Raw genomic sequence first — 12,583 nt, 5'->3', positions numbered from 1 at the left:
TGAATCTGGATGGATGTGTTAAAGTTGTGTGCTAAGTGTTTGTTATATGACAAAAATGTTAAAAGTGGGATTAAAAAATGTGTGTTAAGAGTTTGTTAATTTAATGAGTGAATGGTGATATAATAGATGTGATAAAGGGTGTGTTAAAAAAAAATATATATATATATATATATAATAAATAAAGTATATTTTTGAATTCGTATTTGGGCGGACGTAATCTAGACAACTCGAACACATAAATATATGATAATAAATATACATATTACTTAGATTATTAGACTAATTGAAGTATATATCTCATCGAATTATATACATAAATATATAATAGTAAATATACATATTACCTAGATTACTAGACTAATTGAAGTATATATCTCATGTTTCACTATGCAAACCTGAATCCTTTCCTTCTTTACTCTGCTTTTTTAAGTATTAATTATTCTGTGTATTGCCATAATAATTTGTTATGTTGATTGGTTATTTTGATAAAAAATTTATTTGTTGTGTTATGGCTGTAAGTTACTTTATATTTATTTTTTCGCTTAAACTTTTCTCCAAAAATTAAAAAAATTGTTAATAGGGCTTGACCATTTCCAAGCTCATCGATAGTTATATACATAAATTTAAAAATAATTCACTAAACAAAAATTAAACCTTCCAAAAATCAACTTATTAATTGGAGTTACTTGGATACATAATCGCATCTCCAACAATATCAACTATTTTGTTTTATACATAATAATATTTATTTTAACTAGTTACTTTTTTTTACTATTTTTTTAAAATCGACATTATTCAATAAAAGAGAAAAAAAAAAAGAGAGAGAAAGGTTGATAGAAAATAATTATATATATATATATATATATATATTTAAAATAACTATAACTAATTAAGAAAATTTGTTTGGTTTGATTTAAAAAAATTTTAAACTATAAAATTAAAACTAATTTAATAAAAAAATAATAAATAAAAATACTTATCATTTTTTTGGTAGCAATTTTTTTTTTTTTTAAATTTAAAAATAATATTTTTGGTGTTTGTTATTTGGGACATTTGTTGTCGTTTACTTTTCTCGCTGCGATTCCTCGTAATTTTTTTTTGGCTGAATCCCAATTTTTTCTTCATTTTCCCTACTCTCCTCCTTCAAGACCTCTTCTTTCTTCTCTTTCTCAATCCATAACCCTCACTGTGTGTCTCAACCCCATGAAATATTGAAAATCGGAAGCAGAAAAAGCTCAGACGAGGAAGAAGACGAGAAGAGTAGTACCGCGGCGTTCAAGGTGTGTTAAATTTGGTTTTGGTTTTCTGTTTTTGTTAAATTGGTGTTGTTTTGTTCATAGAGACTGTTTATTTTTCAAGGCATTTTGTTAATAGCTTAAAATCTGATGTCGTTGTAAGATTTTTGGGTATTTATTTTTCTTTTCCTGTCTAATAGCTCAGCAATTATTACTCAGTTGTTTGTGTGTTCAATGGTGTTGTTCAGTTCCCAAAAAGTTCAAGCTTTTCTGTATTTGTGTAATAGTGAGTGGTCTTGGAATTAAGAATTCTTTAGTTGAATTCAACTCATTTTGGGTTTTGAGTTATTGATGTTTTTAACCCTGAGGGTTGTCATGAGTGCTTGGCGGGTGTGCTCCCCCACACAATTGCTGAGGGTTCGATTCTTGGGGTCAGGCTGTGAGAGTATTTTCTCGTGAATTCCCTAGGCCCGGCGTGGATGGCCTGCCTTTGACCGGACCAGGGAGGGGATTAGTCGAGGTGCATGTAAGCCGACCCAAACGTCTGCGACTTCTGAACTTAAAAAGAAGAGTTATTGATGTTATTTGGTTAGTAAGTGAAGAGGGTGTGGGATTGACAGAGAAGTAAAGTAATGGTCAGAAGCAGATAAACAAACCATAGTCAAGAACCCATGCTTTATTTCTGCTTTTTCTGATGAATCAATCCATTGCAACTTGGGTTTCACAAGTTCAAATCACAGAAATAGCCTCTCCACACTCGGGTAGGATGGCTTATATCTCACCCTCCCTAGACCCCAGAGTGGACTGCCTTTTTTCGCTGATGAATTAATCATTATCCTTTTTTTCTCACTCCTCGAGCAATAGAGTTTGACTTGAACAAAAATTTTTTTTAATTTTTTTTTTTTTTTTTGATAGTGAGCCTGATCTGAAGATTATTAGCTTATTGATTTAGGAAGTCCAGGACTTATCTCACTGATATCAGAGTTTCATTTTTAAAATTTTCAACTTCAAAATGGATGATTTTCTCAGGCACATAATGGTGTCATTAAAAATGATAATAGAGCACTTGAGCTTTTACTGCTCTGGGTGCACGGTGAAGTACACCAAAGATGCAGGCCATGTGTATCTAAATATGCAATTGTGTCCTTGTTGCAACATGTGACACAGAAATTCTTATCTTTTTGAGTTTGTCTAAATGCATCTAAGTTCATGTTATATCAGTAGTGCTATAAATCATTCTTTTGTTTTTTGTGGTCAGTCTTGGTTGTTCTTAGTGTGTTACATTTTTACTTCTGTCTCATAGACCAGTTAACTGTTATACAAATGCAATGTTAGACTAATCTCGTGGTTGACAATTTGACTGGAAATGTTGTAGTGGCATAAATGTTTCATTTTGGTCTTATATTCCAAATATATAAGTAAAAAAATGGCAATCTAAGTATTACATTATGTAGAAATGAGTTATTTTGCACGTCATTCCTTTAGGTTGTGTGTGTGTTATTTTTATTTTTATTTATTTATTTATTATTATTATTATTATTATTGTAGGTTAAATTATTTAAAGCATCACTTAAAATATGAATGCCATTTAGGCACCAGTTCTCATTGATGATGACAGCCTGCCATACAGATTTAATAATACGGAGAGGATTATGATACCAGAATGAAAGCCTACAAAGTTCCCTAAGGCCATGATTCGATCATGGATTTGGGTAGGATTTGGGAAGGAAAAGGAAAGGAGATGGAAATGGAGAAAAAATTTAGCTTATATTTTATTCATATTTTCCTTTTTCATTTCTAAATTCCTAACCAAATCAATAATCCAAACACATCCTAAAAGTGTAAAGCAAAATTATTATGTAGAGTTATTTTAATACGGCCCCTGCCATGCCATTCTGAAAACTATTCCCATAAATTTAGTTTGTATAGTTCCATACAAAATTGGCTAGTAGCAATGCAGCATCATAAATATTATCAGTGTTTGTGGCTGCATCAACCATTCTTCCTCATTCTCAATTGATCAAAAATTTCAGTAGAATCATAGAGCTACTTTAATAGTTTACCAAACCAGAGATTATGGTTTGGAAATTGCAGGCCAATTTGCAATAGTGGTGGCACAAATCCCAAATATTTTGAATTGATTAAAAACTAAGAATCATTTTGCATACTTCTAAAAAGGTGGCGTGTCCGTGTCGGACACCAACACTCGTCGGACACTTCCCGACATGTGTCCGACACTCATCCAAATGTGTCTTGTTCTCTTAAAAAATTTTAGACTCGGACATTGGCTTAAACACACATGTCCATTAATTATACACACATGAAACTAATTATAATTTTGAACTAAATAACTTAGAATGCGATGATAAATTAAAACAATGTCAATTTATAGAAATTAGTGTTATATCGCATTTATTTATTGTCTTGAAATGATATATTCATATATATGACATATAATAAATATATAAAATTATGTATTCTGTGCATGTCTCTCACATATCTTGTCTTGCATTTTTTGAAAATTTTCATGTTGGCATGTCCATGTTATGTCCATGTCGTATCCATGTTGTGCACATGTCCGTGTACGTGCTTCTTAAATTAAAAATCCCACTTTTGCTTTTGGACCAGAATTTGTTTTCGATAATATAATTGGTTCTTTCTAATGACGAGGACAATCATGGTTGTGACAAATAATAAATGCTTTTGCTGTTAACAACATCAAGATCCTTATACTCTCTCTCTTTCTCTATATATATATACTTTTCTCTTGTGGATCAATCAAATAGGTGAATCCATCTGGTTGAGTGGAATGAGATTGAAAGAGTTGTTTTTTTGGGTGAGCAGATTGAAAGAGTTTTTAAGAGGACATACTCTGGTTTTGGAAAGCACTCCTTAGTACTGTTGTCGAATCATGATACATATTGTGTATCAGTGTACTAATTCTATGTATCGTATCCTATCATGTATCTTAAGATACATTAACATGTATGAAGAAGTTGAAAAAATAGTACATAAACACAAATTATAAATATAGTGGAATTTGCAAGAATTAAAGATTCTATTTCATGGAATTAAATTATATGTCCTGTTTTCTGTAGATTTTTTTGGGATTGTGTTTGAATAGCATTAAAATGGACTTTTGGAATTGTAAATTAAATATATATGTTTACTTAGTCGGCAGCAGCATTCCTAATAAGAAAATAGCAGTAAAAGGTAACTTTGTTGACACGCAATCCACTAATACGCATGTTTGGTTATATACCCAACTGAGGCAATAAGTAGTTTAGTATATTTTTGTTTCCAACCAGCCCTTAATATAAACCCTTATTTCCCTTTCTGCGCTTCAGCTTTTTCATTGTCTTCTTCAATAGCAGAACCAGAGTCGAAGGATGAAGCTCTGAAATCGATAACACTACATCAATCCATCTTCGCAAACCACAAAATCATTCCGTATACCGACGAGTCACTCTATCTTTGCAAAGGTATGTCTGATTTCAGTGGATCTGTGCAGAATCTGTGAATCAAAAGGCTTTTTTTTTTCTTTTTTTTTTTCGTATCAAACAATACATGATGAATCCCGATTCCAGCACAAATCAATTGATACATGTTTGTATCACACAATAGATAATGAATATTGCAAAAATCGATCGATACGTGTTTGTATCACACAATACATAATGAATATTGCAAAATCGATCAATATGTGTTCGTATCGCATGATACTTGATGAATCACAATTCCAGCAAAAATCGATTGATACGTGTTTGTATCACACAATATGTAATGAATCTCAATTCTGGGAAAAATTGATCGATATGTGTTTGTTTGGCACAACACATGATGAATATTGCAAAAATTGATCAATATGTCTTTGTATCGCACCATACATGATGAATGGCGATTCCAGGAAAAATAGATCGAATGCGTGTTTTTATCGCACGATTCATATTCTAGATCGATACTATACATGATACGTATTTATTTGCTACAATATGGTACGTATCGTATAATACATATCACATATCATATGATTTTGACAACACTGCTCCTTTGATGTTGTGCAAGTTGACAAAACTATTTCTTAGCAGCTGGTGATGAATTCCAGATAAAGTTTTGGGATATGAATACTACTCGCATACTAAAATTTACTGGTGCAGACAGTGGATTTCCTGTTAGTATGCTTTTTGCACATCATTTCACGTTCAGCATAGCACATAAACTTGAATAATTCAACTACCAAGCATGGAGGTGTTTTGGATTGTAATATTTGCAACTTTCTTTGCATCCACGATAGGATATCTGATGTTTCTGATATAGTTCCAACCTCTGAACCTTTTGATTGAATCCAACCTCCTGTATCCATTGGCACTGTTCTAATCTGTTACTCCTTTTATATTCATTATCAGATTTTGTTGTCTCAATGCTTCATTAGATTATATTGTTTGATAGAGTTGTAGACGGCTGTTGAGAGCAGCAGGATGGCTGATATTAAACCAAGGAGTTCAGATAATATTGACAACATTAGAAGCTGCAAGTTCCCTGATATAGTTGACTCATCTCAACTAAAGGCTGTACAGTTGCCTGATCCTTTGCTGGCAAGCAAGGTACATTCTAGAATGATACCTGTCGAGATCTGATTTATCCAAATATGCAGTCCCAATTTCTTTAAAAGACATCTGCTTTTTAATGAGAAAATATATCTTGATTATCTTGTGATTTTTTCACAACTTTTTTAGTGATGTGTGAAATACTGTGTCCAGTTTCATCATGGCATGCTTAAGGTGTCTTGTTTATTGAGGCATTCATCCTCACTGCACCACCATTGGAGTTTAGAAAAAATACAGTATGATCCACAAGTTTGGCATAATTACATCGACTTCCCTTTTAGTAAAGCTAAAGCAACTAGAACTAATGCAGATGGTGTATAAACACAACGATAAACAAGGGTAAATATACATTTCAGTATAAAAGATATGAAAATATCATTTTTTTTCCCCATTCATATGACTACCAAATTACTAATGAAAAGGGGGGCAAAGTGTTATGTGAATTAAAAACTCCAGGGAGCCCAGTGAAATTATGTAAAACTTGTTGGGCCCGATGTACTTTTTCAAAACCTTAAGGGAGGTTAGTGTAATTTACCCATATATTTAAGTATACTTGTTATTTTGCTCTCTCCCCATAGCCATCTTTATCTAGCTTGAACTAAGTGCGATGTATCATGTGTCATGGACCATAGGTTGTCCAACTACTCTACACTAATTCTGGGGTAGCTCTGCTGGCACTTGCCTCTGATACCATGCATAAGCTCTGGAAATGGCAGCGTACTGAACATAATCCATCTGGGAAAGTTAGTATTTGAACATAGAAGTTTTTCAATCATTCCATTTTTTTAATATAGTTTTAGTCAATCCAATTTTGATGGCTTTTCTCTGTGTTGTCAGTCTTCTGCATCTATTAAGCCAGAGTTGTGGCAGCCTGCAACTGGGGCTCTTATGACAAATTATACGAGTGACACTAAACCAGCTGAAGAGTCATCTGGATGCATTGCATTATCTAAAAATGATTCTTATCTCTTATCTGCCTCTGGTGGGAAGGTCTCTTTGTTCAACATGATAACATTTAAGGTTAGTAGCTGTACTTCTAGGCTGTGTTTGGATAATAGATTTGGGTAGGGGTTTGCAAAGGGAAAGGAAAAGGTGAGGGAAATGTAATAAGCTAAATTTTTTCTCCATTTCTCTCGCCTTTCTCCTTTCCTTTCCCTTCCCTTATTAAATTTCTACCCAAATCCATGATCCAAACACAACCCCAGTCTTCTACTTATTAAATTATTGATGAGATTATCTTTGAATTTGTTTTTCGTTGTTCTTGGTTAGGGATTGCCGATGGCTCTGGAACTTTTGCTTATAAAAGTTTTATATGACTAAATGGAACTGTTAATTTCTTACCAGATTATGACGACTTTCATGCCTCCACCTCCAGCAGCAACCTGCTTGGCGTTTGATCCACATGACAACAATTTCTGTGCCGTAGGAATGGAGGATTCTACTATTCAAATATACAGTGTTCGGGTTGATGAGGTGAAACACCAAGTCTTTTAACATGTCAAGGAGCTATCAACTCTTTTTGCATTAGAGGATATCCATAGCATGCTGAATCTGCTGATCCTAGTCATTGTCTTAACAGTACTTTTTTTACAGTAGTTGAATTAATAATCAACATGTTATTGTCTTATCATAGCTGCTTTTTTTTTTTTTTTTTTTTCCCAGTGGTTGAGTTAATAATCAACAACACTAGGATCTGCATTGTGAAATTTTAGTTTAAATTGCAATTGTTTGACTAATGATTTCTTTCGTGCATCAAGGATTTGTTATGCTGTTGGTGAATATTAAAAACTATACTGTGCGCATGAGTGTGTTGTGTTAAGAGATGTGGTTAGGCGTAATTGGGTTTTGAACGTAATCGATTGCTTAAGGACGATATTGCTGATTCTGGATCTTTTAAATTTACTTTTGACCCATTCGGTAGGTAAAAGCCAAGCTCAAGGGTCACCAGAAACAAATCACGGGGCTTGCATTTTCCCAGGCTTTGGATATATTGGTATCAGCTGGGGCTGATGCTCAGGTAAGTGTAATAGAGATTTCTTCTTCTTCTTCTTCTTCTTCTTCTTCTTCTTCTTCTTCTTCTTCTTCTTATTTTTTCATCTGGAATCATTTATACCTTATGATGAAATGCCATATACATAATTTCATTGCAATGCTTGATGCTCGATTTGTATTGCAGCTATGCATCTGGGACACTGAAGGATGGGAAAAGAAGAAAGCAAGGCCCATACAAGTACCACCTGGCCACCCTTCTCCCCTGGTTGGAGAAACTAAAGTTCAATTCCATAAAGATCAAACCCATCTATTAGTGGTCCATGAAAGCCAAATTGCTGTTTATGATAGCGAGCTCGGATGCTTGCAATCAGTAAGTCTGTCTTATTGTTTTTATGTTGAGTTCTGTTATTGGTTGAGCCTTCTTTTAAATAATGGGGATCACCACTTGTTCATAAAAAAAGTTTGACATGTTATATGTTAGGAACATGATTCTATCATTACAAATCATATTTTTTGTTTTCGACTCCTGTTGTTTTATTGTTTCGCAGAAGCAAGCTGAATTTACCACTTACTGGTGTCCTGAGGTTGTGATTATATCTCTATTTTTACAGTATATCCACCTTTATCAATTATTCTAAAGCAGTTACTAGTGCTTCGTGGTCACATTAGAGGAGTTTAAAATTATCACAAAGGACATGAATGCTATTCTTCCTGTGTTGGTTATGCACTTCTGATGTGATAATAGTTGGTTCACAGCTGTGAACCATCTTTTTAGGTATTCTAGGATGGTTCTTTGATGGTAAATTGGAATTCTGATGTGATAATAGTTGGTTCACAACTGTAAACCATCTTTTTAGGTATTCTAGAATGGTTCTTTGATGGTAAATTGGAAGGAAATATTGAGAGAATAGAATCAGAGAGAATACACAATGGCTTTTTGCTGTTAGAAGTGTAGGTACATAGGTCCATCTCCACTATGTGGCCTTAACACGGCATCATAAGCGTGCTCAGGAATCTCCATGATCTCACTCTCCAGGATCTACATGTAAGATCTCATCCCCATATCTCAGATGTCAGATCTGACTCCACCACCGAACTACAAATCAGATTGGTCATGTGTGATATACAATCTGTGGATTTATACCTTACAGCTCTACCCACAATCGGTCTCCAACCTATACTTAGTTTTGGAATAACCTAGGTCGCGAGCATGGCCTAAGATATCTACACGGGATCTAGGAGGACTTATGGCTTCGAGGCTAGAGTTGAGGGATTGTCAAAGTTCCCACTTGGGAACACATGACCAATTGATGAGAGGTTCCATCAAGACACGTGATGTACCTGCTACCACGGGTGCATGATGCTGTGATGCTAGAGATCCCCTAACTCTTCTTGGAATTATCTAATGGGATCTACTCAAACTTCCCCTATATAAGGAGTTCTCCCCCACGTAATCATCAAGCCATCAATTCTTATCTCCAGATAGTCTCTCCGCTTCATAAGATCTCCACTGCCACCCTCTCTCTTCTAACAGTGCCTCGGCTTTCTCCTCCTCCACCTCCTGTGATCTTGTGTCTGCTAAGTGCCTACTGACCATCTTCCCAGATCACATTGTTCCGGCCAAACCAGACATGATCACCCACATTAAGCCATATATATCTATCTCCATAGAGTGGGAGCTATTGGCCATTGAATTCCCCTACCCGAATCGACACAATCATGACGACCATATTTGTCATCTTGGAGATAACTTCATGGCATGTCAGAATGGAATTGAGTAAAAGTTATAGTCTTCATACATCACACTTAATGGAAAGTTGAAGACATAAAAAAGTGACAATAAATATCTTAGTTCTTATGCTCTAGACCCAAAATCTTAACTGTTTCCTTCATACACTAACAATGAGGTGGTTCTGAATGGTGCATCCTATTCATGTCCTGATATTGCCTCGTGCCTAAATTCTACTTGTCAATTCCTACCATAAACTAACCAGAGCCTAGTTTTTTCCATGCTAATCTGCTATTGACATCCTACTATAGTTAGCTATGGAACTGAATGGATTACCTGATTAAAGAGTTATGTTCTCAGTTGTTGCTGCTCAGTGCACATGTTTCTTTTAGAGAATGAACTAAAAGTTGGATGTACCTTCAGTCTGAGATGAAATGGAATAAACCTCCCAATGAGAATCCGACAATTTCGTTTCTCGCTTGTACTTATCTTAAGCATTTCCATTTCATATCCCCAGATCATCTCAATAGGGACAGATGCATTGTCAAAAGCTTGTTGTTTTATTCAGTGTAGTAAAACTACACTGAAGGACCTTTGGCCTCTCTAGATGCACTGTGATCTCATAAAAGCAAAATACTTGCCAAAGAAAGGGGCAGAAATGTGCACAAAAAAGTGATAAGAAAATAAAGAGTGGAGGATAGTGAGACATTTTTTCTTTTTAAATCTTTTATTTAGCTAAAAGGGTCTTTGAGGATCATAATTTGTTGAGGGAATGTTAAATTTGATCAGACTTCTTTAGCATGCTAAGTAACTTTTTAGCAGCACAGGTATATTTATTTTGTCATTCATGGTTGCTATTATTAAATGTTTTTCTTGACGATGGGATATTAAATTGCTGTTAGCCTTTTAGGTAGCTATTGTCTTGATGTTTGACTCAAAAAGTGCAGCATTGGGTGGTTGATCGGATTTTCCATCTGCTGTAAGTTTGCATGACATCACCAATGTCAGCTGCTTTATTGCCACCTTTCATCTTCATGCATCTTTTGTGGACTGACTGCATTTCAAGCACAATATACAAGATGACCACATGGAGACAGTTCATCTACATATGCGGATATTTTTTGATTCATGTGTTTCTGTGTATTTTTCTTTTATATTTGTTAACCAATAAACCCTCTTGCAGTGGTATCCTAGAGACTCGCTTTCTGCTCCCATTTCAACTGCAATATACTCGTGTGATGGTCTTGTGGTCTTCACTGGATTTTTGGATGGTGCTATAGGAGTTTTTGATGCAGACAATTTCAGGCTTCGATGTTGGATAGCACCATCTGCGTATATATCTTCATCACCCATTGCCAGGTGCGCTAACCTGATAAGCTAATAGCTTTTTCTTTTCTTTTCTTTTTCAATATGCTGAATGGATGTATACTTTGAAAAAAATTTGATTTTGTTCTCTCGCCACTTTCTCTTCCATCCAACAGGCTAGAGAAATTTAAATTTCATCATCCTTTTGTTCCATGATGAGATACAATTTAGGGAAACTACCCTTTTTGTTTTGTTTCAGGTGCTGCGTGTTTGTCATTACAAAAGTTTTGCTCACCATTATTACCGCGACTTTTCATTAAGACTAGCCGTAAAAGATTGTTTTGATGATATTTATCAAAACAAAAAAAGATTGTTATGATGATTTGACATATATGCAATGTATTAAAAGAAAAAATCTTTAGTGATAAACCAAATGAGAAGTAATTTAGAAGCCCTTGAGACAACTGTGGGACAGCGATTATTGGTGTGTGTTCCTTCACTGTGTGATTCACTCAAATATTGAGCTTACCCAACTTTTTGTGAGGGTAGTTTTATAGTGTGTAAGTTTGACTAGAAAGAAAAAATAGTATTAAGTGAAAGTGATAGAAAGCTAAGTGAAAGAAAGAAAAAGAAATGAGAATAAATTTCTTACAAGCATTTGATTAGGATGAAATTTTGCAAGGAAAAAAAAAAAGTGAGAAATTTGAAATTTTAACTAACCTCTTCCATAGATTCTTTTTTTATTTTATTTATTTTTTATTTTTATTTTCCTATGTTTTTTGCAAGAAACTAAGAAGCTAGTTACCATGTTAATATGGATTGTACAAGAAAATTAACTTTTTTGTAATATTCACCACTTTCATGCTAAACAAATTCGTATAAAGTTTCACTTTTTCTCTCACTTCATACCGTTTTCATTCTAATCATATTGAGCCTGAAGAAAAACTGTTTCTTTTTATAAGTCAGTTGATCTGTACATTTTCTGTATTATGTATATCTGTGGCTTAATCATGTAACCATACCTATCAATTCTGCAGCAACAAGGGCAGTGGATTTCCTGTGGTGATTGCAGCACATCCATCTGAACCTAACCAAATCGCTCTTGGAATGAGCAATGGTGCAGTCCATGTGATCGAGCCATCTGATGCAGAGCCAGAGTGGGTTGGCAGTAGCATGGTGCCCTAAGAAAATGGTGCTTTACCTTCCGTCCTCTCAAATTCTGCTTTGAGTGGTCAGTCATCTGAAACCCCTTCTGGGTGAAATTATAAAACAGGATTCTTGATGAAGCTGTGGCACTCACATGCGTAATTTTTTTTTCGTTAGCTGTTTATAAATTTACATATCAATGGCTTTTTTTGCTTTTGACAAAATTCTGAGGCAATTCTACTCATCGTTGGTCAATAGCATTTGGGTGATAAGCTTTTTTTTTGCCTTCCAAGTTATGTAATGCATTAGTTATTTTACTTTTGCTTTAAATTCACAGCAGTATTTAGCTTGCATACACTCTCTCTCTCTCTCTTGTGCGCGCGGGTGCCCCTCGTGTATGTTATATTAATGTACAGGTTCTACTGTTAAAGAGAGTTGTTCAAATCTAGCATTAGAGGAACACAAGTTGTTTTTGAATTTTAGAAGTTTGTTTTCAAATCGAGCATTGTATTTTTGCTTTTGAAAATATGAAGAACAAAAATGAGATATGAAAACGAAGAAAAGGAAAA

General features: G+C 34.5%; 1 protein-coding gene across 6 annotated transcripts; it reads left to right on the top strand.

The window, feature by feature from the left end:
• Positions 1-214: 214 nt before the first annotated feature.
• LOC114304510 (protein TOPLESS-RELATED PROTEIN 2) lies at positions 215-12,367 on the top strand. 6 transcript variants are annotated; one of them, XM_028249669.2, is made up of 10 exons: positions 215-1,280; positions 4,610-4,717; positions 5,685-5,839; positions 6,475-6,585; positions 6,680-6,862; positions 7,187-7,315; positions 7,764-7,859; positions 8,019-8,204; positions 10,747-10,922; positions 11,906-12,367. In XM_028249669.2, the coding sequence occupies exons 3-10, from the start codon at positions 5,714-5,716 to the stop codon at positions 12,051-12,053; spliced, it is 1,155 nt and encodes a 384-aa protein (XP_028105470.1). In that variant the 5' UTR covers positions 215-1,280; positions 4,610-4,717; positions 5,685-5,713; the 3' UTR covers positions 12,054-12,367. The 6 variants fall into 6 exon arrangements, with proteins under 6 accessions (XP_028105470.1, XP_082758061.1, XP_082758062.1 ...); XM_082901935.1 differs by having other exon boundaries at positions 723-1,280; positions 5,642-5,839; XM_082901936.1 differs by having other exon boundaries at positions 923-1,280; positions 4,583-4,717; positions 5,642-5,839.
• The last annotated feature ends 216 nt before the right edge of the window (positions 12,368-12,583 follow it).

Source organism: Camellia sinensis, chromosome 13 (genome assembly GCF_055761805.1).
Source record: "Camellia sinensis isolate YWXY chromosome 13, ASM5576180v1, whole genome shotgun sequence".
NCBI lineage: Eukaryota > Viridiplantae > Streptophyta > Magnoliopsida > Ericales > Theaceae > Camellia > Camellia sinensis.
This window is presented reverse-complemented; position numbering and strand designations above follow the sequence as displayed.